General features: G+C 37.4%; 1 protein-coding gene across 1 annotated transcript; it reads left to right on the top strand.

Moving 5' to 3' along the window:
- The first annotated feature begins 10 nt into the window (after positions 1 to 10).
- Positions 11 to 27,825, top strand: LOC306999273 (uncharacterized protein). Its single transcript, XM_079613814.1, has 5 exons — positions 11 to 124; positions 217 to 337; positions 430 to 503; positions 27,478 to 27,559; positions 27,767 to 27,825. Exons 1-5 carry the CDS (start codon positions 20 to 22, stop codon positions 27,817 to 27,819), a joined length of 435 nt encoding a protein of 144 aa, XP_079469940.1. The 5' UTR covers positions 11 to 19; the 3' UTR covers positions 27,820 to 27,825.
- The last annotated feature ends 166 nt before the right edge of the window (positions 27,826 to 27,991 follow it).

The raw sequence follows: 27,991 nt of genomic DNA, 5'->3' as shown, positions 1-27,991 counted from the left end.
ATCAAGTCAATACTTCAAAATGAGGCAAGAAAAAAAAGAGTGGGTGGATATTGAGTGGAGAGGGGCCACAATTAAACATACAATCCAGCAGGATGGATACAGCTGTGGTGTGTTTGTTATGCAGGTATTTTTTTTGTAAAATGATTTTCGAAAATCAACCTTATAGTTGAGACACTGAATACTATTCATTCTTACACTTACAACTATTGTTCAAAGATGGCATGGGAGACTGTCAATAGTTTCCCTGAAGTTCCCTCCCACTTGAACATCAATTCTTCTGTGAGCAACATGAGGGAACTGCGTCAGAAGATGGCTGGGGAAATCCTGACAGCGTCAGGTGATGGACATGAATGGGGAAAAAAAAGACACCATGAAAATGTTATTGTCTTCCGTAACCTTGTTACTATTTTAATATTTATACACTTTTAGTGTTCAAAAAGGATGAGTGTTGTGCTTTTTGCGGTTTGACACAACCCCTTGGAGGTGGTCGAACAACTGACTGGGTAAGTACTTTCAACTAAAAGGAATAGTTCACTTCAAATTGAAAAATCTGTCATCATTTACTCACCCTTAAGTTATTTCAAACCTGTATGAATTTCTCAAGTTCCTTAAGTTATTTCAAACCTGTATGAACACAAAGGAAGATATTTTGAAGAATGTCAGTAACCAAACAGTTCCCCTTGACTTTCAAAGTATGAAAAAAATATACTATGGAAGTCAATGGGACCAGTTAACTGTTTGTTTCTTCAAAATATATTATTTTGTGTTCATACAGGTTAGAAACAACTTGATGAACTTGAGAAATTCATACAGGTTTGAAACAACTTGAGGGTGAACTATCCCTTTAATGATATATATATATATATATATATATATATATATATATATAAATAATGTTTTTATTTTTATTTTTTAGATTGAATGCCATGCATGCCAACGATGGTTTCATGTGAAATGCCTTAACATGACTCCTCCTGACTTTGAGAAGGCAACAAAACACTAACTGGGCTTGCGATCTTTGCAATAATTAATTTAGTTATAACACCATTTTTTTCCTTTTACTTTCTTTAATAATACCTGATTGGTTACTTTTTTTCCGACTTGTAACAACTAAAAAAATAAGAAAAAATTGTTTTGTGTCTGAATCTTTTATCTGTATCAGTACATACTGTGTTACAAATTATTATGCAAGTGACATCAGTAGGATTTCATGAAAATACAAATTATGATTTTAGTTTTTCAAATAAAGCTATTGTTTTATTTCTCATTTCTTTTTAGAAACCTATCAATCTCTGACAGGTTTGTTCAGTAATTGACCAGGTATTCTCAGGTAAATGATAGAAAACCTACTTAAAGAGGTTATTCCACATTGTTAAGCAAGTTAAAGGTTCCATGCAACATGAGGAAGAAAGATCTTTCTGAAGATGAAAAGCATGAAACAGTGCAATATCTTGCAAAAGGTATGACAACAACTAATACTTTGTGAAAACTGAACAGAGATTATTAAACTGTCAAAAGGTTTGTGATTGACTTGGAGCACAGAAGAAAACACTTCAATTATCTTTATTCAGTTATCACAAAATATTATCCATTTTCATGCCTTTTGCCAGTTTCATGCTTTCCATCTTCAGAAAGATCTTTCTTCCTCCATGGTGCATGATAAATGTGATGTCCTTATTAACAATGTGGAACAACCTCTTCAAGTAGGTTTTCCATTTACCCTAAAAGATCTGGCAAACTACTGAACAAACCGGTCTCAGATTTAGACCAGTTATCTAAAAAGATATGAGAAATGAAACAAACAAACACTTCAATTTTCTATCCAGAAATCCTATTAATAATGTCACTTGCATAATAATTTGGAACACATTATGTCCACACTGGGTGAACTGCCATGATATCGCTGGATCGAAGGCTAGCAAAAAAACGTCAGTCTAGTGTAAGAAGTATTAGATCAAATTTCGTTCAATGTCAGTCTCCGCGTGCCAGTAATATTGAAGGTTTGATTTTTTTTTTTTTTGCGAAAAATATTCTAGTGTGGACTGTTTTCTCCTGAAGCCAAAATCTAAAACTAACAGCCGAAATCATAATGCGCTATTGGTGGAGGTAATTAACAGGGACTCGTGTAGCCAATACACCAGAATGGAATGCTGCATCTAATTTATGACACCTTTTGCAAGTAGTGGAACTTTTAAAGGATTTTTCAATGCTTAAAAAAAAAAAAAATCTAGGCTAAATTTAGTAAGGCCTATCCGTTGATAATTTACAAACATTTCAAATAAATCTTGACTGAATATATGTGCATGAATAAGTTCATAAATTCAGTAAAGATTGATTTAAAATGTTGGTTTGAGGACTCCGACAGAACCAGGCCTGGTAATAATTATCTCCTGACATGTTAATTGTCCCCAAACCTAATGTGAGAGCACAATCAATAAACCAGAAAACAGAAAACATACCATTACATTTACGTACTCAGTAGTATTTTAATTAACATCCATGATTTAACTAGGCTACAAAACTTTTCATTTGATAATAAATGGTCCGTATCTTAGATAACCTAATTGGGTAACCTATTTTTTAGGTCACCTCGATCATGTCTGCACAGGTTTATTGCCTGACTAACGTTATTCAGTAGCCTAACGTTATATGTTTATCTTAAGTTTTTTTTGTATTTTTTTATTTTACTTAGTCTTACAATGTAGCCTACTGATTTTTATTTAAAAAAATGTTTTACGTCAGTCCACATTTCAATCAATTTTAAGATAAGCATAGGTACAAATCAATTAAGAAAAACAGACTTACCAGTGCTGTCTCAATAATAATAATACATTTTATATATATATATATATATATATATATATATATATATATATATATATATATATATATATATAGACAAATCAACAGTCAACAGTTCCTTCTTCACAACTCATCATTAAAGGTTTTGAAAAATGTGGGTCAATATAGCACACGACGACACTTACCCAATAGAGCAGCTCTCCTTGCAAAGATGGCGCCACGTGGCGCCGCGCACGCATACATGGAAGGAGATGCACACGGCAAAAACGCTACTACGGTGGAAGGAAGAGAAGATTCCCATGTTCTCATTGGTCTTATTAATCGTATTATTTTATTGTTTATTTTTGGTGTTGTTATTCAGTAGTTTCAAGACTTACAACTACAGGTTGTCTATTCATTATGATAGGCTACTGACACTGACATATATCATTCAATCTGAATGAATGTAGACATATCTTCACAATACATGGCCTAACTAACAATTACTATTTTTCATCAAATAGGGAATACATTATTTAAAATAAAATAAAAACTACTTACCATAACCATTTACCTCTGGAGCATGTGGTTTTTCGGAATGCTTTGTTAATTAACATCAGATGTTTTAAACAATGCAATTCTGGTGTAAAATGTACGGTGGTCCAGTAGTGTAGGCTACAGCTACAGTAGGCTACACATCACGATTGGTTGGTTACTGTGTCTTTGTGGTCACTAAGTTAGGCTACTGTAGGCCTATTTTACTTTCACAATGAGCAGAGGCCTACAAGCAAACAAAAAAACACTACAAATAAATAAGTGAATGAATGAACGAACCAGGGTGGGAAATTAGCACCCGCCACCCGCCGAGGGCGGGTACTTTTTCAAAGTGGCGGGTCACTTTGCCGTGTATACCAGCCACAGTGGCGGGTGGATTATAATAATGCTGCGTTCGCACCAAAAGCGAATACAGTTCGCAAAAATTCGCATCCACCGAGGGACCAGGACAGGACCACCAGACGCGCATAAACGCGTCTTTACATTGACTTAACATTGAATGTATTAAGTAGTAACACATGCTGCAAGTGATTTCATTCTACGGATTGGACAGCCTTTGTCAAAGAATGCGGTTGCTAAGTAACAATAATACACTTTTGTCGAGTAACTCTTTTGATTGGTTTTCAGCGCTGTGTCACGGCGCTGAAGAGCCCGTTATACTGTATAACTTATACACATAGCTAAGCTGAGAATAAAAATAAAATAAAAAGTGTATATATAGCTGAGCTGAGCTGGTGCAGAAGAAAGGGAAATTATTTTTAACCATGCGTGCGCGCTCTCTACACTGCTGAAGCGCGGATTATCTGAAAACACAGACAAGCTGGAGTTCAGCGATCTTTATTTGAGATTTTCTACTTAAATTAAAGTGTCATTCAGTCGGTCTGTGTTCTGTCACGAGCCGCTTGCGCTGTTTGTGCGAATCTGCGATCAAAATGCAGGCTGATATCCAGCAGTGTTTTTAATGTTGATCATATATGAGCAAGAATGCAATGTTTCCCGAATATCCACACGATTTCAAATGTGACATTGATTTTCTACAACAGTAAAAAAAAAGTAACATTTAAGTGATGTACTGCATTTAAAACAGTAGTCAGGCTTATTGCTCTATTTTGCAACGAAATCTGTGGCTTTGAACGAATCGTGAGATTCAATGAATGAATGACTCGACGACCGCCACCTACTGGCTATTTTAATATAATATTTTTATTAATATTAAAAACGTTTTTTAACATTGCATATTTATTGAACATTGTTTTATTTAAAGCATTATTTATTTTTAAAAGGTATTATAAAGGTTAAAAATTAAATGAAAAAATGTATTAAAGGGGGCGAATATTGTCCCTTATAATGGAAAAGGTGTGACTGCAGTCTAAGTGGAAGAGAGGAACTTAGGAAAAGGGATATGTAGAAGTGCTACTGCTAAAGAGTGCAATGTAAATAATTTATCATCATAAGCTTAATTGAATGGCCTAGAGAGAATAATTATGACATTTTCTGTCTAAAGACTACATATAAAATAGCTACCTAAAGTAACTGCAGTTTACTAAAAGTAATGACTAAAAGTTTGCATTCATAAGCATTTTCGTCTGAAGATGAAGACTAAGACTGAATCAAAAATGGTTGCCAAAATGAACACTGGCCTACACACACCAAGCGCACTACAACGCTGTTGCGTATGTATTAAATATGACTGATCATTTAAATAAAATGTTTTATTTAATTCAAGTAGCCTACATCATTATTTTCCAGGGTTTAAAATGTATACAGATTTGACATTTTCCCCTCATACTTATGTTGGAATGGGTACGAAGTTGGCATTGAATTTAATTTGAAATGGTATTAAAAAGGTCTTAAAAAGCCTTGAATTTAAGCTGGAGGATCCTGGGGGTACCCTGAAATAAATAAAAAACGTATTGAAGCAATTTCTTTCTTGCAATTTGAATTCCGGAAAAAGTGGCTGGTAAAAAATATAAGTGGCTGGTAAAATTGGGCATCCACCAGCCACTGTGGCTGGTGGACAAAAAAGTTAATTTCCCACCCTGGAACGAACGAATGAATAAGGTGGACAGGGTTATCAAACAAAGCCGTGGAGTCAGAATGCCAGTCTATCAGTAAGTCCAAAGACGATTCGTTTCTGTTGAATTATGATGCATTTTTCTTAACTGTTTAATTCTAATCCTAAAGCATATTGTTTAATTAACCAAAATATCATTGATGAATATTTTTGAGCAATCAGTCACATTCAAAATTATCGTCCTGATTGTTGAGAGCCTATTATTAAATGATAAATGTGATGTTTTTAATTATGTTTTTAATGAACTACATAATAATTATCATCATAAAGCAGAGTGTGAAATAGCGCTCCTGAAGGTAATAGACCGTAATCCAGGAGGCGCGGACTGGCTGTTTTATTTATTATTATTATTATTATTATATAGTTACCTGCCCGGTTTCGATAATAAGTTACTCAGTTGGAGAGCCTCGAGAAAGGAGTGGAAGCGCCTATGGAGCAGGCGTGTATAAATAGCATAGACTAGCCTACTGACCTTTTTAGGACTTCAAGTGCAGGTCATTTTCTGTGTCCGCTCTCTTTCCCGTGTGAGCATCACTTATCAGGTGCATAAAATTAACAACCAGGGATTCCTGCGTTGTTATTTGGATATTCTTTGGCTGTGGCAGATGATGGCCGAGGATTCCGAGAATTTTTTTTTTCATAACTTTACTTGCATGGAATTTGAAACCAGCTGGGGTGAAGTGTCACCCATCCCGACTTTTTAAGCAGAATCTGTTATGTATAACCAATGGATAATGCAACCCCCACCCCCAACAATTGGGGAGTAATTCCAGTTGTCAAATCCACCACCTCATATAGCCTACCTTTTTGGAGTAAGGCTTTGGATCTGAAAAAATGGTGAAGAAATGGGTAAGTATACTTTATGCATACGTTTTAAGCAGCAAAACATATTAAGCTTGAATGTCATTAAAAAAAAAACGTTTAGTTGAGTCAACTTGGCATAATTTGTTTTCTGGAGAAGTGCAACTATTCTGTAACAAATCTTTTGTAGTTGAACCAATTAAAAAAATGTGTCTATTGGAAATAATTTGGTCATCACTATTTTGGTGATGAGCGTTTCCTTTGGTTGGGCAGTTTTACTCTTGGTTAATTGTGCGAGTTTGTGGTCTTTGTAACAGTGTTTACCAAAACACATAATTTGTTGCTAAGAAAAAGATACTAAGATGATCAAGATTTCATCCTCATAAACTAAATCATTAATCTTATTTCTTACCAAAATTTAATAATTTTTTATTAATATTTTACCAGCAAAACTTTGTTGCAGAGATTTTAACTCTAAGTGATGGAGGGTGTAATTGTTTTTTTTTTCTTTTTCTGCCGACTGCACAACAACCACTTCACATTCATTTTTGGACTAATTTGATCTGCAAATACTATTTATTGTTAGACAGATTGAAAATGCTTAGCAATTAGTTTAAAGCATATTATATAAAGTAATATCAATCTGATCTGCTGTGTACAGAAATGTTTGAATTTGTTTCAGATCCACTTTTGAGATTGACCATGAAACACAGTAACACAAAAACAGACTGATTCATGATGTGGTACCATGTTGAAATCTTCCTTTTGTGCTGACTTCAAAAAACCGGCTTAGCTCTTCAAGAAACCTGGTATGTGTCCATGATGACATCAATGAGCTATGGACAGAAAACTGTTATTTCCCCTAATAACCTTAACTGTTATTGCCTTGCCACTGAAGTGGACAGGGGTGGCCTAAAACTGGAGTGGATGATGATCTTCCACATTGTTGTTGCAGTTGCGGAAACTTCAATGGCCTCTGTTTCCATTTGATTTATTTGGCTGTGGTGATTTTTTTTTTTAGATCTAGTACCTCTGGCAGCACTCACCACATTGCATCACCAAGATGGGTGCTGTTTAACAAAGCAAAGCAGTAAGTTGCATACTCATATAAAGTGTTGCTTTCAGTCTTTAAAAAAATTGCCACAGTGCCTTTACCCAATGTATGAGGAGATGTAATACTATGAAAAGTTGAAATGTTGCCTTTATTGAATGCAAGAATGACACTCCAAAGTATTTCCATGCTAGTCATCACTTGATGTACTGGCATGATGTAATTTTTGCCAAGGGCCCTTAATTTCTCCCTTTGGCATATATTGTTGGAACAAAATGCTAATTTGTGTTCAACTCTTGTCTAATGGTGCGTTCACACCGGACGCGAATAGCGCGTCAGGCGCGAGTGATTTCCATGTTAAGTCAATGCAAAGACGCGTTATGCGCGTAAAACGCGTGTAACGCGTCTTTGCATTGACTTAACATGGAAATCACTCGCGCCTGACGCGCTATTCGCGTCCGGTGTGTGGGTGCAGTAAGGAAAATATATGTAGAAAGTAATTACCCAGTTAGTTGTCAAAGCACCTCCAAGGGGTTTTGTAAAAGCCCAAAGAGCGGCCCTTTCTGAACACTTAAAGTGTTTATATCAAAATAGCAACATGGGGTGACAGAAAACAGTAACAATGTCTTCAGGATTTACCATTTCCTTCCTACATTATCCATGGTTTTTAACAGAAGAATTGATGTACAATTAGGATTTAATGCATTTTGCATTTAATGTATAAACTATATACTTCACATGTCATGTAAGTGTAAGAATGTTGTATGCCTTACTGCCCGCTCCCCCACCCCACCGTCTTATGTGTATTTGTATATTACTAGTATACATTGTCTTTGGTTTCATATCCTTGTGCTTCAATGTAGTAGCCTGTAACATGTGAATTTTATTCAGATTAGCATCTTTATTTAAAACAAGGGAAAAAAACTTTTATTATACATTTCAATACAATATTTCAGCTCTGTGACAACCAGCATAAAATGTTTTATTGTTATAAGACCCTTATAAGACCCTTTTAAATTGATTAATACATGTAAATTGTCATAAATTTCAATGGCATGTCTTTTGCCGGAGGTTAACACAAAATAAGTTCCTGGAATAAGCCAAATGCAAATGCTTCGGATTCAGGACTTTTACTTTAATTATTACATTTATAGTAATACCAAGAAAGTATTCAAAAGATATAATCAATATCTACTTTCTTTGTTTTGTTTACTCTTGTACGTCTTTAACGGTTTAAAAGCTTTATGAGGAGACTATTTAATAATTAAATGTGTTAAATAAATCATAAGGAAAATAAAATAATGAAAATGGAAAGCAGTGTGTTAGATCAGTCGTTCTCAACCAGGGGGCCTAAAAACAAGCATTAAAATAAGCATAAAATAAAAGAAAACCATCATGATATTTCTTATTTTAATTCACCATCACAATGGTTTTTTCCCTTTGAAAAAGAGACTTACCATACAATTTATATGGTAACATTATACATTTGATGTAGTTATTATTTTACATCATCTATATTATCTACATTAACCCTTTAAGTGTCACCCCCCTTTTTTTGAATATACATGAAAATGCACTTTCCGAACTTAAATGTTTGTAACTCAAGAATGCTTTGGAATATGGATGTAAGATTGGTCTTGTTTTAAAGAAGAAAATTTGCAGATTTTTGTAGAAGTGAAATAAATTAAGAAAGTGTAACAGAAAAAAAGTTATAGAAGTTTGAGTTTATGAAAATAAAAATAATAAAAAATTAATTATTCATATTTTATATAAAATATATTTTTTCAAAACCCTGGTGACTCTAAAACTGCACAAAAATCAAAGACAAAAATCTGAACAAGTTGTGTTTTAAATTTTAGGTTGATATCTCAAAAAATGAGCTTTCAGTAAGATTTTGTTTGGGCGCAGTACCACACTTTTTCACTAGTTGACATTACTGCCCATATAAGGGCGCCTGTATTTCCATATATGGTTTTTCTTTATTTCTAAATCATTTTCAGACCTTTTTTTCTAAAATAATTGAACAAATGCTATCTTTTGAACTCTTGGCATGAAAACAAACTGAGGTTTCTACCATTTTTTTCATGATTTTTCATGTTCATCACTATTTCAAAATAAAGGACTGAACACCTTAGGAGTAAGAAAATATTATTGTTGCAAATTGATAAATTACGGCTCCTCTGTATTATATTTTGAAAATCAGTCACCAAATATGAAAACTAGAGATTGTAAGCTTTCAAATGATATATAGTTTGTCAATATTAGTTTAGGTTTAGTATAGGATATTACTATTTTAAATATGTAATGAATTTGGGCCCACCGGTGGGCCGGTGACACTTAAGGAGTTAAAATTAATCAAATAATTTCAGGGTTTTTTAATTTATTTTTTATCCTTATGCTTAATCCTTGTCCAGTAAATCATGAACAAATGGAAAAGGCATGGGCCATTAGATGAACATGATTGGAAAACATGTCAAGATAAGGATGATTTTTTTGCTTAAAGAGACTGAATATATTTTATTACTGTATTGTTAGGGATGCACTGATATCAATAAACAGCCAACAATGATAAGCAGATGAACCGATTTCAGTAAATTGCCAATAAATGCACTTAAAAAGAAAGAAAAATACAAAGCCTATACATTTTTTTAAATAAGGCAAAATACAAATGCTTTAGTTTCATTATTTTATTTAGGGTATAGTTATACGCTCTAAGATCGTAGTAATAACATATAGCCTAGTCAATAATAACAATAATAATAATAATATAATAATTGTACCATTATTATTTAATCTGCCAGTGAGCGTTATGTGTTAGTACGTTTCAAAGTTGCTCTCACAAAAAAATAAAAAAATAAAAAAAAATTGATGGGGAACCATTGACAGTTTTCTCCGCTTCCAAGTACACGTACTTCGTAGACGGTCCCTACCGGGCCTAAGCACATGTGAGTCATTTCCGGAGCGTTTCTGTGTTGAAAACATTGAGCAGGATTAAAGGGCATATTGCAGGTTTTTTTTTTTCAGAATTAATATATAACCTTGTATGAAAATACCATATGAAAAGTAAATGCACGATTAAAAATTGTTTTGCCAGACATAAGGGCACAAATTCAGTGGAAACCACCGCGTCATATTACGTCACAATGGGGAGTCGTTTGCCGGGCGCTGCGTTCGCTCAGTGCAGAATAGGCTGGTATTATGTTGAAGCGGTCGTGATTCAGTGTGTTTTCGGTGGTTATTGTATTTCAATTAATAATTATCGTGATAAATGACTGTGAATTATGGCCTGTCAGGACATCGAGTCCACAGGTTTCCAAACAAGAAAAAGGATGGTGCTTTCTTCCATGTTTGTGTGCGTTTTGTGCAGGGTAAGAGACGGCCTTCGCTTCTGCGTCTGCTTTGAAAAACGCGGTAGTGTGTAGCGTTCACTATGGACTGCATGATTATAATCCCGGCGATATGATGAGTTAACGTTACGTTATATGATGACGGCGATATGTGCACACTGTCCCGGCTCCTTCATCGGGTCGCCCGGTCCGCCGTCAGCATGTGGGTCGGCCACCGGTGGGAAACATGACGGTCACGGATCCGTCAGAGATCACTTATTGTACATTTGTTTTACAAAATGTGCCTTGTCTTAATTTAATTCATTAACGTATCCTCCATAAACTTGTAATGTCTTGCAAGTCTGCAGCCGACACTTATTATTATTATTATAATATAATATATTATGTTCATTTTCAATCTGTACTCCGAATTTTAATGTTTGTGTTGGCTGCTTCTACATATAACGTTTTTATACAGTAAGAAAGTTGTGATTGTGATCATTTTTTTATTCATTATCACCAAGTGGGGGTATTCAAAGCCTTTATAATGTCCCTCTTTCTCTGGAAACTGTCTCCTAATGGCTGACATACACGTGCAGGTAAGGGTCTAAATACTAGCTTTGCTATTGCCTGACACATAATTACAATATTGTGATCTGAGCATAGTGTTATACATATCGTTGGCTAACGTGAATACATCTATAAGCTAACACTGTTCTCTCATCGAGACCCGACTCCTGCCCTGTTCTCCTCACACCACAGCTCAATGCGTCTCCTCTGACCGTTGTTTTGTCTAATCCTGGCCTGTCTACTCTCTTGGCTTCATATAAGGCTCATAATTATATGGCTGAGGTCTGTCATACGAGTAAACATTTAGGCTACAATTTCCTCAGCGTCCGAACTGTCATTGCGATCCATTGCTTTCCTATTGTTTACTTTGACCGCGCTCCCTCATGATACGTCACTTCCGGTTTGGCGGTTTTCAAATGCGGAAGTAAAATTCTCTCACAAAAACGACTCCAGAAGCCTAAATAGCGTTTTATAAGTATATGTTTATATTTAAATCTAGTTCCTACATTATTGTTCTATACATTGGCTCACTGGGTACTCTAACCTGCAATATTGCCCTTTAAAAACAAATAAACTGTCATCTGTGTTCAGTTCTACGTCCTAATACCTTGCAGGTAAACCAAATTTTATACATTATATACTCACCCAATCAGGATCTATTGAAGTTTTTAGCGGATGAATATCTGTCTAATGTCAAACGTCAAACCAACTTTAGATCGGTACATATTTCAAAGTTAAGGATTCATTAGTTTGATATAGCCTAACGTTACATTGGAACAAATTCATATTTAAACAGTCTTTTCACGGTTTACAGATACTATTTCATATCGCGATTACAACAAAGCATATAAGAATAAAAAACTTACTACTAATCCTCAACTGGATCCATTGCTCCTCGAAGTGAAACCAGCACTTCTGAGGTAAGTTTCCCAGGATTATTCCTCACAGCCTCGCAAGATGACATAGTACATTCATCTGATTAAACTTGGTGTGTTTTATCGAGCTGATGTGGCCGGTTTGCATGTATTGCCTCAGATCATTTGCGTTTGAAAAGCACGGGCTCTCCGTGGGAGATTTATTATCCCTCACAGCGCTTCAACGTAAAGTAGGCTACAGTGTGTTATCCAGCTGTTGTGGGCGTTGACTGGTTTGCATGTGTTGCTTCAGATCATCTGCGTTTGAATAGCGCGCGCGCTCTTCATGAACGTGTCAAATTAGCAGAGTAATGAGCTGCCAGAACGATAATGAGAACGGCTGATCTCTCTCTCTTTTTATACAGATTACATAAACAGAGAATATTTGTTTTAGTTTTGAATTAGATCATTTAAAAGTACACACTTAAATTATTATAAAGATATATTGCTCATGCCTGGGTGAACAGTATTCGCTGAGTTTTGTTTAATTTTAGAGACGTGCACCAGAAAAAAAAGTTCACGGAGACGGACAGGCAGAAAGCACACCCTGTTTATTTTCTTTATTTTACAAAAGCACAATGTTTTATTTCGATTGTAAGTGGACACATAAAAAAGTAGACATTTAACAGCTTATTTTTTCATATTTCTTAAGCCTGTATGACCAAAAATGACGGAGTATTTTAAGTATTGTAAAAAAAAAACCGAGCAAAACGCGTCAGCGGGTTAAGGAACTCTAGTACTTTTGTTCTATTCATATCAGAAGTCCATTTGTATAATTCTTCATAGTACTTCTTAAATATATTTCTAATATCTGTTGCTTCGCATTTAAATTGATTCGTTTTAGGGTCTCGTACTTTGGAGATTAAATTATCAGTTTGTTGCTTTCGCATTCGTCTTGCCAATAATTGAAGTGCTCTTGGTCCCGATTCATAGTAAGTTTGTTTCAAGAATCTGGCCTTTTTCTCCACTTCTGACTGCAACAAGCTGTTCATTTCCTTTCTCAATTCTCCCATTTGAGCCACCACCTCTTTATTTGCATTATGTTTATGTTTAAGTTCCAATTGTTTTAATTCTGAAACAAGTTTCTCATAATGAGCTATCCTTTCTTTTTTTAAAGTGCTTGTAATAGCTATTAATTTTCCTCGATTCCTCGAAGGGGTCCACCTCTCCATTGTTATTTTCCTCTAAGTATCTTTTTATTTCTATTCGAATTTGCTCAACTACTGATTTATTATTTAACATAGTATGAATTCATTTTGATCTATAAGTCGCAGGACCAGCCAAACTATGAAAAAAAGTGCAATTTATAGTCCGGAAAATACGGTAGATGATGCATGTGCTTAGTTATCTAGTGTATCTACCCAATAACACAATGCTATTTTAACAACCCTGTTAGAAATATCTGTTTTATATTCCTATATCCCTGCATGCTCTCAGACCTGCATATATGCAGCATAAGCATTCCTTTATGTTAATGTAATGGTCACATCTGTTATACATTAAGAGGGTTCCTATTGCTCAAGTGGAGAGCTGTTTCGAGGGTCTCCTATTCTTTCCATTGGAGGGTCCCGTTCGGATACACATGTATGTGTGGGGCTTTGACAGGAAACTGACCATATTTAGAATGTGTTATATAACTATGCTATATGATCCTATATGATGTAGTGTATGGTCTTATTGGTGGAAGGGTTTTCACTCCCCCTTCTACTTTTCTATATCTGTGCTAAACCATTGTCTGAGTTTAGAGAATCTTCTCTCCTCCAGCGCTGGAAGATTGTTTATTCATTGCCTGAATAAAGACAGAGACTGGGGGCACTTTTGTTGGAGTCAATTCATTTCTAACAATTTGGGGGCTCGTTCGAGATATCTCCAGACGGTAAGAATTTAATTTTTTTCTAAAGAGAAGGTTGATTCTTACTGTCTGCTGAGAAAATATTTTTTGATAATTATAGTGCCGTGATTTTTTTGCCATATTTGGTATACTCAGGTATCCTCGTGTTTTTAACTAAACAACGGGAAGAACGCAAAAGAGATTTGATCTCCTCTTTTGGTTACCTCGTAATCATTACGGGATGGTTATCCTCGCATTTTGAATAAATGTGGGAAGAGCGTAGGGAAATTGATCACTTTCCTCCTGTTACGATCCTGTTCTTAGATCGCAACAAAGTAAGGGAGACGCCACACAACCGCTGCATAAACAATAAGATTTATTTAACTAAAGTAAGAAACATGAAATGTCAAGTGATCAGTGTAAGTGTTAGTCAGCGTGTCAGCATGTAAATGTATGTAGCAAGTTCAAGTGACATCAGTTCAACCAAATATAAGCAACAAAAAGTCCAAACAAAACGTCATAGGGGACACTGGATCACATCAGAGCTCCGATGCGGCTGTGGTCTCCCGTAACCCACACATCCCGTCAGCTCTCCGGAAATCTCCAGAGCAGCAACACCAGCGATGCAAACGTCTCTCTTCTCTGTTTGACTCAGTCTCTTTTAAAGTAGATGAACTGAACGAGTGATCTCGTTCAGGTGTAAAGCCACGCCCTCCAGCAATCAGCCTGTAACTCGGGGACAAACACACAACCACTCACTGAGCCGTCACACACCCCCCCTTAAAAGATCCTATATCTTATAAGGATTCTCAAAACACCTCAAAAAACCCTCAAAAGTGACATTTAAAAATCATACTTTCCTTTTTTCAAAAGCATTCTTTTATATGAGAACCGACTCCAGTATAACAAGTGTTTTCCACAGTCACCTCCATAATAATATGAATAAACAAGATTAACTTTTCACATTATCATCCAACAGAGCACATAGTACACCAAATGAGCTAAACAATACTTAAATTCTAACCGAACAAACTCTCATTTGTTATCAAATAACTCTTTAGGACGAGCCCCCATTTTGTTACGATCCTGTTCTTAGATCGCAACAAAGTAAGGGAGACGCCACACAACCGCTGCATAAACAATAAGATTTATTTAACTAAAGTAAGAAACATGAAATGTCAAGTGATCAGTGTAAGTGTTAGTCAGCGTGTCAGCATGTAAATGTATGTAGCAAGTTCAAGTGACATCAGTTCAACCAAATATAAGCAACAAAAAGTCCAAACAAAACGTCATAGGGGACACTGGATCACATCAGAGCTCCGATGCGGCTGTGGTCTCCCGTAACCCACACATCCCGTCAGCTCTCCGGAAATCTCCAGAGCAGCAACACCAGCGATGCAAACGTCTCTCTTCTCTGTTTGACTCAGTCTCTTTTAAAGTAGATGAACTGAACGAGTGATCTCCTTCAGGTGTAAAGCCACGCCCTCCAGCAATCAGCCTGTAACTCGGGGACAAACACACAACCACTCACTGAGCCGTCACACTCCGTTTGGTGAAATCCTTACGATAGGGCTATACGTAAGAAGGAAATAGATTTGGAGCTGAGATTTTTTTCTCTCTCGCAAAGCCTGTTTCAATGTGAAGTCTCTGTCTTTTGGGCTATGAATGAATAATACTTTGAATTCTTTTTTTTTCTCTCTTTCTCTCTGTCTCTTTATCTCTCTCCTTTTTGTCCAAAGTACTAACACAATTAATCTGTAAAATCCAGATTTGTTTCTTTGTTTTCTATTTGGCTATTTTGAAAGTTGTTTTAGTTGAATTGATTTAGAAGAGAAATCTTTGTGTGTTAACAATGGGGAATAAAATTAGTCCACCATTATTCGATGAATCGCCAAAAGATTTTATGATTAGAAATAATCAAGCGTTCTTCACAGAACCATATTTGTCAAATTTAGTGGGTTGGACGGCTGGCAAGTCACAATTGTCTCCGTTCCCCAGTGAGGGATCGTTTAAAGATGACGATTTGCGCGCAGCAAAAGATATGGTCTGTGGAAATTGGGGAGATCCAAACTGGGATTACGAATATATGAAACATTCTTATAAAATTTGGAATGACATGAAATCATATTGGAACCGTGGTCCAACCAGAAATATTGAAAAAAAACTTTCTGCTTCCCCGGCTGCACGGTCTGAGACAGAGCTGAATGTCTCCTTTTCCGTGAAACCGGCAGCGCAAGAGGAAAAAAAGGCAGAAGAGTCAGTCTCTGTACTCGCGCCCCTCCCTCCCCAATACGAGAGCATTCAGACTGCAGCAGTTTCTAAACCTGTAAAGAATAAGTTGTATCCAGATTTAAAGACGGCGACTGCGTTTTCCCTTTGTGGAAACATCAGATGGATTTAAAGTCCACGCTCTTAATATCACCGAAGTGATGGCAATTTGTAAAGAATTACCAGACCCTGCTCGGTCTCCTCACCACTATGTGTCGGTATTAAAACGTCTAACAGCGTACAGTCAATTGACTGGTCGAGATTACCGCTTCATTCTGACTAAAACTTTGCCTGCTGAAATTACCGAAGAGGAGCTAATTGAAGGAGTGGAATTGTTAAACCCGCAAAATGACGCACCGCCTGCTCGCAACATTGTGATAAGAGACTCAGAACCGATTGATTTGTCTAGACCTTATCGTGAATTAAGATTGGTAGATGATGAAGATGATGAATTTCTTAATGAATGGGCGTGGGCCAGTCCGGGCAAGCTCAAACTTTTTTTCAAACAATTAACTGCATTTTTGCTGAAGTTGTCGTCTGCTAAACAAGACATTTCACATGCAGCTAATACTAAACAAAGAGCTGGCGAGAGTCCAGTTGCTTTCTTTAATCGATTTAAGCGTGCATGGATCGAAGAGTCTGCCATTCCTGTTGATGATGATAATTGTCTGTTGTTTGTGAACACGTTTCTAAATAACATGCACAATGAAACTGCACAGTTGATTAGAATTACAACAACGAACATTTCTAATATGAATATAGAGGATTTGGGTAGGAGACTCCGAGAACTTTCCTCTGCCGGAGCCTTTGATTCCTCCAGAGGAAAAATTCCAGCAATGCTTCAAGTTAACGCCGTTCAAAACCGTCCGTTAGCGAATAATAAAAACCCTATAAAGTGTTATTGCTGTGGCCGTTCTGGGCACATCGCCAGGTTCTGCAGGAGCAAAGCTGAGATGCAGCAGCCTAATAGGAACCAGATGTTCAAGCGCTCGGATGGCTGCGGGCCAAAAGCCCCCACCTTGCGCTCTTCTGGCCTGCAGTTTGCAACGGAATGGAGGAAACAATGAGGTCGCCCACAGAGCTCTGAGCCTGAGTTCTCAATGATTTCCATGAGTTATCCTAACAGAACAAATGTTTTGCCATTTATTGAATTAAACGTTGATCATAAACCATATGTCTTTTTGATCGATTCAGGTGCTTCTATATCTTCAATCTCATCTGTTAGGTACTCGGGCTCCATCACGGGGAAGAAAATCAACTCTGTGGGAATCGATAACGTCCCCGTGAAATGTGAAATGACACCAACTTTGCCGGTTACTTCTAACGACATACCGTCATTGTTCAAAATGCATGATTTTGCAATAATACCAAATTCTCCTTTTTGCCTGCTAGGTAGAGATCTGATGCATAAATTGGGTATTACACTTGAATTTGACGCTGATTCTCTGACTCTTATGTTTCCTGCAGCCTTTTCCATTTTGACTGACACAGGAAGTGCTCTCCTCAACGATCTGCCTGCAACTGTGCTGACACAGGAAATACCTGATGTTAATCCCAAATTGTGGGCGGGACACAAGGATGACGTAGGCCTCATCGATGTACCACCCTACAAGGCCAATTTGACAACGAATAGGCCTGTGTTTCAAAAGCAATATCCGCTTTCAAAGGAAAAAGAGGAGGGAATTAAACCCCTCATTGATCAATTACTGGCTCAAGGCATTCTGGTCCGCACTCATTCACCTTATAACACACCAATTAATCCAATCAGGAAGGCAAATGGTTCTTGGCGTTTAACGCAAGACCTGAGAAAAATTAATGATTTGATAAAACCACTTGCTCCTATTGTGCCAGATGTACAAACTATTATTAATTCTATCCCTTCGGAACATACATTCTTTTCTGTCATTGATTTAAGCTCCGCCTTTTTCAGTGTTCCTGTTGATCATGAGACTCAGCCACTGTTTGCATTTTGTTTTCAGAATTGTCAATACATGTGGACGAGACTGCCTCAGGGGTTAAAGGACTCGCCGGCCGTTTTCTCCGCGATCGTGCACGCGACTCTGAAAGATGCCAAGCTACCTCCTGACACCTGTCTTCTCCTGTACGCTGACGATATATTAGTCACTGGTGCCTCGGAGGACATGTGTGCTGCTGCCTCCACAATTGTCTGCAACATTCTAGCTGAGGCTGGTTTCAAGGCATCTAAAGAGAAACTCCAGTGGGTGAAAAGAAAAGTCACCTACCTGCGATCATGGTACAGGACGCTGAAAGGGTTGTTTTATCACATCCACTCACAGTACACACTTCTCATCAGGTGGGAGCCATTATGCATAACATTTCAACTCAACACATGACTGCCCAACGCCGCTCAGGCTATGAGGCTATATTGTTAGCTACTGCTAATTTAACGTTGAAAGTAACTTCTGTTATTCATGGCCCTACTGTACATTTGCACAGGTTGCTGACACAGGGTGAATTTCAGAGTGACGACCATGACTGCCTGTCCAGAATCCAAACCTCGACTGCCTGCAGGCCAGATGTGTCTACATCTGTCCTGGAGGAGGGGAGACATTGGTACATCGATGGATCCTGCTTCAAGCCAAATGACAATTTATACTTGTGTGGTTACGCTATTGTTGAATTACCTGATCGTGTAATTGAGGCGTATTCTTTGCCATATAAATCAGCACAAGTAGCAGAGTTGATAGCTTTAACGAGAGCTTGTCAATTGGCAAAAGGTCAGTGCATCAATATATACACTGACTCCAAATACGCGTACGGCGTAGTCCATGATTTTGCTAAATTATGGGAGGAAAGAAACTTCAAAACCTCCGATGGAAAACCAATTTCACACCATAATATTGTTTCCGAGCTCATTAGTGCAGCACAGCAACCATCGAAACTTGCTGTCATTAAAGTAGCTGGTCACGCAACCGGTGAATCGAATGAGGCTAGAGGAAACAGATTTGCAGATGAAGTAGCGAAATGGGCCGCAAAAGATGTAATACTTAGTCCGCATGTAGAAAGCACCGAAGTGCCGATGATGAATTCATCACTGATTAATGATTTGGACATTAAAGTACTACAAGCTAATCCTACACAAGCTGATTTGACTCATTGGGCTGCCAATGAAGTAAAACCAGATCAATCTGGTATTTTACGAGATAAACAAGGTAGAACTGCACTACCAGCATCCGCCGTTGTAATGCTGTGCAGACATTATCACGGTGTATCACATGTGTCAAAAGAAAAAGTGATACAAAATTTGAATCAATCATACTGCATGGCAAATGTTCGAAGGAATACTTTGTTGATATTGGATGCTTGTTTGGTGTGCGCACAAACAAACAGGCACAAGGCAACCAGACATGACGCTCTTCCGCATCCTGAACTTCCTTTCCAATACTTGCAGATCGATTTTACACACATGCCACCATGTGGGAATCACAAATACTTGCTCGTGATTATTGATCGATTTACTAAGTGGCCTGAAGCTTTTCCGTGTGGTAAAGAAAACGCGCAGACGGTAGTAAAGGTTCTTGCAAAAGAAATTATACCGCGATTCGGCATTCCATCCGTTATAGCAAGTGATAATGGAACTCCGTTTGCGTCAAAAGTCACACAATTACTAGCTAAAGAGCTTAATATTAATTGGCATTTCCATATTCCTTACGCACCGCAGTCATCAGCGAATGTCGAACGGTTGAACAAGACAATAAAAGAACGTCTTAATAAGGCATGTCTAGATACGGGTCGAAATTGGGTTGATTTGTTGCCGGCCGTATTAACAGAAATAAGGATGTCCCCATCAGCAACCACAAAAATGTCTCCATTTGAAATTCTTATGGGTAGACCTTTCCCGACCCCTTGGGTCAGAGGTCGCGCTGGCAATCTTTCCACAGGTGACACGGAGGTGATCATCGCGGATTACGTGGATTCCCTAGTTAGAACTTTGAATGGCATAAATGGTGATGTTTCTCTCTCTCTCCCTCTTCCATCAGAAAAGCCGACTCATCCTTTCGTTCCAGGACAACCAGTGTTGATCCGGTGTCTGAAACCCACGAAACTCGGGGAACCAAATTATCTGGGGCCTGCCACGGTGATTGCTGTGACGAGGACCGGTGTGCTGACTGATTTCCAGCCGCAGTGGATCCATGCTAGCAGAGTGAAGGCAGCTCCATCCCTGGGGAACGCATAAGCCTATGCAAAGTAGACATCCAGCACTGAGCGGAAGGACAAAGAAACGTGGAAGAAGACGAGGAAAAGAAATTGCTAATTAAGAATCAGCAATAATTATCATTGAATCCAGTCAGCCATGTCTGCAAAATTGATCTTGTACCTTTTCGTGCTGACAAATGTACTTATGCACACACAAGCCTTTATTAGCAGTGGTAATGAAACTTGGCTGAAGTACGAAGAAGAGCCACATGCGTTTGCAACTAATATGTGGTGGAGATTAGCTAACTTCACTGCTAAGTCCGGAGGAAAAACAGGTGACTGTTATGTGTGCACAAAAATGCCACAAAGTGCTTCTGGACCGCACGTAAGTGTTAGATCACCAACAACGAATGAAGAATTGGAATGTCCTTTATTCGTTAGTATAACTGGATTGATTGCACCCAGAAACTCATCTTCAGTATGGAGTTGTGGTGGTAACAGGACAATGACTGTTGCAGTACAAGTACATGTTAAAGTGGCAACTGTAGGTTCAATTCCTGATTCATTGATCTGTCTTGAAAGAAGAGTAGGAACTATGAAAATGGGTTTAATTCCTGAGAGTAAATGTAATCGAACATATTATCATTGTAAAATACGAAACAAACCCTGTTGTATGAGTTGTATTTCGGGAGAAGGACAATTTAACTCGGAAGAATGTATGAAACAATCTCCTGCCCCTCTATCCACTATGACTGCTTATGGATGGGCAACTCCCGAAGTTCAAGAACTGTGCGCCGAGTATTGTGAACTTTACTCGGGTAAAAATTGTCATAGGTATGTTCCAACTTTAAAAGGAACAAGAGCTGTACAAGATTGGTTTTGGTTGTGTGGACATATGGTCTATACCACCTTACCTTTTAATTGGAGTGGACGATGTGCTTTAGTAACTTTGGAAGAATATTCTATGATTATTAGATCACCAAAAACCGATGATATGAAGAAGCAACGAAACACACGCTCCCTCTCTGATCGCAGTTCAGTTAGTAGTCTGGGTAGAGATAATCCAGTACCAAAAGAACATCGACTCTGGACTGGTACGGAAAAATTCTTTGAAGGTATTTTTCCAATAATTGGAATATCCAGTCTTCAAATAGAAGTAGAAGTTACAAGATATGAGTTGATTTCATTTATTAAAACTACTAGGGACACACTATCTGCTGTCCAAGAGGAACTTCGAGGACTCCGCTTAACTGCTCTACAGAATAGGTTGGTCCTAGATCAGCTGACTGCGGCAGGAGGAGGGGTGTGTGTTATTGTTGGAGCTTCCTGTTGCACTTTCATCCCGGAAAACGACTTAAACGGTCATTTGATTTCCCAGGGGATAAACAACATGACAAGAATTGCTCAAGAGTTAGAAAGAAGAGAAGTGAGTGACAGAGGTGGGTTCGGTGATTGGATCACAAGTTGGAAACAAATGCTTGTATCTGCTTTGATCCCGATAGGGGTTATACTGTTAATCCTTACATTTATTATTTGTTGTATTATTCCATTTATCAGAATTTTGATTCATCGTGCTATGAATACTTTTGTATCTTCTCAATATGCTTTGATGAACAGAACTGTAAAGTGTTAATGCTTTGAAGGAAATGTTTGAAGGATGTTTATTGTATAAGAATAGGCATGCAGAATGATATGATATGATAGGATAATTATATTATATGATAATTCTCTATCAAAGGGGCCATTGTTAGAAATATCTGTTTTATATTCCTATATCCCTGCATGCTCTCAGACCTGCATATATGCAGCATAAGCATTCCTTTATGTTAATGTAATGGTCACATCTGTTATACATTAAGAGGGTTCCTATTGCTCAAGTGGAGAGCTGTTTCGAGGGTCTCCTATTCTTTCCATTGGAGGGTCCCGTTCGGATACACATGTATGTGTGGGGTTTTGACAGGAAACTGACCATATTTAGAATGTGTTATATAACTATGCTATATGATCCTATATGATGTAGTGTATGGTCTTATTGGTGGAAGGGTTTTCACTCCCCCTTCTACTTTTCTATATCTGTGCTAAACCATTGTCTGAGTTTAGAGAATCTTCTCTCCTCCAGCGCTGGAAGATTGTTTATTCATTGCCTGAATAAAGACAGAGACTGGGGGCACTTTTGTTGGAGTCAATTCATTTCTAACAAACCCGTACCCAACTATTCAGTTGACCGACCGAGACTGGAAAATGGCCTTTGCCAGGAGAGCTCCAAACATTCTGAAAGTGGACCACATCGAGGTGTTTCACAACTCAGGAATCGACGAAGGAATCATCTCAGCCTTCTGCACATAGTTCCATGTTCAATCTTGCATATCCAAGACATCTGAAGAACACTCTGATGTTTCTCCAAAGGTACATTGCCAAAATAGTTGTGGATGGTGACCAGCCTCTGCCAATAACTATCACTAGGCAAATAAATCTCCTCTACTGACTCCACCATGCCTCATCCATATAGTGCTTCAAATGCTCCAGGAGGACATTCACCTTGATGAAACTAATTCAGTATATAGGACTCATTCATTCCCATGAAGCCAATTTCACTATTACATGTGGACTTAATGACTGCCAGTCAACATTTACAAAATATATCTTTTAGGCGACATGTATATCGAAAACACCCAGACCGTGTTTTACGTCCTGACAATGATGATGACGATGGAAATACTGAGGTAGTCGATGAAGATTTTGATCAGCCTAGGACACACACTGTCACTGAAAATCCTCCATGTATGGATGAGCTGTTAAAGAATTATAAAGAAAGTCTTTTCAAGTTCAGTCTGAAATGTAGAGAGAAAAATCACCTACCATTGTCAGATCAAGAAGAAATTGTTGATTATGTTAATTTCTTGCTGTGTTTTTTTAAGGAAAACTATGATGGTTTTATAGCTTACCACCTGCAGAAAAGTGGTTTTGATATGTCACAAAAGTCCAGAACTGAAAAGGGTTATACAGTCCAATGATTTATTTGATGAGGCCTCAAAAGCTATTCAATCTCCATACATGACGAAAGACCATTGTAAATCCAAGCTTAACATGACAGAACCTGTCCAATTTAAGTTAAAGGGATACTCCACTTTTTTTGGAAATAGGCTCATTTTACAACTCCCCCAGAGTAAAACAGTTGAGTTATACCGTTTTCGAATCCATTCAGCCGAACTCCGGGTCTGACGGTACCACTTTTAGCATAGCTTAGCATAGATCATTGATTCTGATTAGTCCAGTAGTCCAGATCATTACGCCTGCTGCAAATTTTCAAACAACACGTTTTTTAAAAGATCACCCAATCACCCAACTGGACTCAGGCTTGAATGTATTATATCAAGCTTGGAAAGTCCAGCTGGGGGAATATAGAGCTGCAATTGAGTCTGCCAGATCTCTTTATTTTTATCAGATAATAGATAATAATAAAAATAATCCTAGGCATCTCTTTCGTACTATAAACCGTCTTCTCAAAGTTAACGTTGGTACCTCTCTGCCTGTCTCAAGTCAGTTGTGTAATGATTTTCTACATTTCTTTAGCTCTAAAATTGACAATGTTTATAAAATTATTAATTCAATACCTGTTTCCTCTTCTGCACTATGCTCACTAGGGAGGTATCACGTATGAAAGTTACCACTTGTTTAGTTGATCCCCTCCCTACAAGCTTGTTTAAATCCTGTTTTGACTCACTGTGCCCAGCTGTTCTTGGCATTGTTAATGATTCTTTGCGTACTGGAGTTGTTCCAGCAGCATTGAAAACTGCTGCTGTAACGCCTGTTCATAAGAAGCATGATGCAGATTTGGATAACTTAAAGGTATAGCGGAGGATCTTTCCTAATTTTAGAAAAGACCCGCCCTCTCCAATTTTTTTAAAAATGCACATGCGCAACACTCTATTTGCTCCCGAGAGGGAACGCCTACTAGCAGTGATTTTAACCCCCTGGGGTCGGCAATCACGCCGGCGTGATTTGCGCGATTTTTTTTACACAGCAGCTAAATAAACTTAAAATACTCCGTCATATATGGTCATACAGACTTAATAAATATGAAAAAATAATCTGTGAGATGTCTACTTTTGTATGTGTCCACTTACAATCAAAACAAAACGTTGTGCTTTTGTAAAATAAAGAAATTAAACAGGGTGTGCTTTCTGTCTCTCCGTCTCGTGAACTTTTTTTTTCTTGAGCACATCTCTAAACATAAACAAAACTCAGCGAATACTTGTCACACATTTGTGAGCTCTATATATTTATAAACATTTAAGTGTGTAGTTTTAAATGATCTGATTCAAAACGAAAACAAATATTCTCTGTTTAAGTAATTTGTATAAAACCAACAAGATATCCAAGTTCTCTAATCCTTCCTCATTAGTTTTAATGTGACCACACCCACACGCGCAAAACATATAGAGATGCAAATCGTCCACGCGTCGCGCGACCGCGCCCATTACATCAACAACAAAGCGCCGCCAAAATTCATCAGTCCTGCAGTCGTCGAGTTTGGAAGACATGCTGTGAGATTATTGGATTTACCGAAGAAGAAGAACGCGATTTGAAGACAAGAAAGATTTTAAGGTAAGAAATAATTCTGAATTATATTAGTTAGTATTGTTGCATAAACTTCACATTGCAGTCGAACTGTTGCTCGATGCTTCAGTGAATGTTCTCAGTCGCGCTGTGTGTTTGAAATAGTTCGACCCGAGCCCACATCAGCGCGGCATTGAACATTTTATCTTATTATGTAGGTAGCCAATGTGCCTGATGCTTTCACTTGATGCAACGTTCGTTTTTGTGATTAAAATACATGTAAAATATTACCATAACATCTGTCTTCCTGTGTGCGGAAATTTGTTTATGTAGCCGTGACAACGAGACACGTGAATGCGCGCCGGTGTTAAGAGCCTTGTTGCTCTGTGCGCTGCTGCGCTCATCTGTTGACATTTCCGAATAATTTCCACACAAACAAACGTACATGTGTAATTAGTATGAGAAAAATATATATTTATGCCTATCGGACGCGGGCCGGGCTTGGACAGAAAAATCCGCAAAACGCCCCAAACATAGGCTTCAAGTTTTTACTCCAATCTCATTTCATAACGTCATATTGATGTAACGTCATATCGATGTAAACATTTGAAGTAACATATGATAATAAATATATTTTTCTCTAGTGTAGTGTTACTGAAGTGTTCCTTTTTAACGATGCCTGCTATAGCCTACTATTGTTATTATTTTATGCAGTCCTGCACGTATGCCTGGTGTTCATTTTATATATATATATATATATATATATATATATGTATATGTATATATATATATATATATATATGTGTGTGTGTGTGTATATATGTGTGTGTGTGTATTTTATACATTTTAAAAAGCAATTTTAACCAGAACAAATCTAAAATGTATTCCCAAAATCGTGCAGCCCTAGTTTCTCTTGATATCAGCATGTTCACAGGTTTTTTTTTATTTTTTTATTTAGGTATAGTCCTGCTGACTTCAACACGAGCAGAACATGGTAAAGTGAAAAATCAAACATCTGGGAAATTACAGGTATGTACTATGTTTCAGGAATGGCACAAAGGTGTGTGACTGGTTAAGTCTCTGTCTTTAGTTCAGTGTGTTAAATAATGTGCTTTTTTGCCATTTGTTGTGTATCTTTGGATTATGTTGTGTTGTAAATAAATCCAAACAATCAAAAAGCCGTTCTTTTTAAAATCTCCTCATTCTTTGTTCACAGTTCCTCATAGGCCCTGAGAGCTCCTAATAGGGCCATTATGGGAGGGTCTTTGTCTCTCTCAGGTGTGAAACACTCAATATTCATGGTGGTTAACGCCTCCTCGCATAAAGCTTTCTTACACAAGTCATGTCATACAAATTTTAAATCAATATATTGTCTTATCTGAATGAGTAGTCAAGGTGATTTTCACATAGTTTTGGAGCAAATATTCTAGGCTACGTGATACAATTTTCAAAAGTCTTGTGAATAAATAATCAGTTTGGGTTTCATAACCTCATTTCAGTGACTTTTTTTGTGTCATTTTCACAAACCACGCATAAATGTTATTATCTCAAAACTACAAACTTTTACATACATGCTGCTGACATATTATTGTAGCAGAGTTTTTGATGAATGCAGTGTAATAAGACCTTAGCCATGAAAATATCACAAGTAACAGAAATAAGCACAATTATCAAAGCATGTCAGAACACCTCCAGGACCCAGAAAACACCTCAGACCCCAGGGGGTTAAATGGATTTTTCCAAATAGCATGACAAACTTTACCTGTCTAGTAGAATCTTCGCGACTGCGGCATCAGTGGGAAGCCCAACCTGTGCTTTTAGCGCACACCACCTGATAGTTCATCGCGTTTTGAGGATGGCACGCTTCTCCGGTAAAGTCGTCCTCCAGATGATTCTGGATAGCGAGGAAGAATTCACCTTTTCCTCAGAGAAAGATCGCATCTCAGACGACGAACGGCTCCATTTTCAAGAGCGAATTGATCCAGCCGAAGATACAAGTTCGAGTAAGTTGTTTAGTGTTATATAATTCTTTTTCTGATTATATAGAACTCATATGAATTTTCAGACTATATTTTGCTTAGTTTTGTTAGCTTTTGACATCTTACAGGAAAGATTGCCTTACAATATCCCTAACATTCGTGTATATGGTCGTGTAAACTGTTTCAAGGTGATATTACTCTCTAAACATATTTGTATTATATTTCACTCCGTTTTGATTAGCTTATAACACTGATTATCATGCTAAAAATACTGACTTTTGCGTAATGTAGCTTATTTGCGAATATCTGCTTAGGTGTAAATATAATTTCATGCAAATATATTTCAGCCTCCGGTAAAATGTGATACTGTCTAAATACTAGACATTATATATAAATGTTCGGTTTTGGTTCGCCTATCACACTTATCTTGCTAAAATATTGCCACAGATGATTGTGAATACAGGTGTAAATGTTTGAAATGCTCTAAATGCGTGCTGTCTATATGACCATTAACAGCTCGCGGTGACGCGATCTATGGCCCATAAATAGATATTTCTCCGTCCTATGTTGTATGCTAATGTATGCTAACAGTTGTTTTTATTATTTTAGGAATGTGTCTGCATCACGTTCTCCTTCTCCAGCACGGCAGAGGGACACGCAGGTGTCGTTCAGTTCTCAATCGAGAATCATAGTAAGTGCACAGACGTAATATTTTACTGATGAAATGTAATTGTGTTTACATCGTCATAATATACAAGTAGGGCCTACCTATTCTTGTGTGAAATTACAAAAGCGGTTGTCTTTTTTTAAATCCATGGCCATTAGTGATTGATAATGATAATACAGTTTCTTTTATCTGTCATGGAAAACCGAGACTGATGTTGACATGGTTCCACAGACTACACGATTCCTGCCCACACGGGAAACTGGACTGCAACTGACCTCTGTTGACTCACATTCGCCCATGAGTCTGATTGTAACAGTATACACTACCTTTATTTCTTTTTTTGAAAGGATGTGTTAAGTTATATTGTTAGGAAAGATTTCTATTTTGAATAAATGCTTTTCTTTTTAATCAGTGAATCCAAAAAAAAGTATCACAGGTTATAAAAAAATATTAAGC

Source organism: Phoxinus phoxinus (assembly GCF_949152265.1).
Source record: "Phoxinus phoxinus genome assembly, chromosome: 5".
NCBI classification, from domain to species: Eukaryota; Metazoa; Chordata; class Actinopteri; order Cypriniformes; family Leuciscidae; genus Phoxinus; species Phoxinus phoxinus.
Note: the sequence above shows the minus strand (reverse complement) of the source record. Positions and strands in the feature narration are given on the sequence as shown.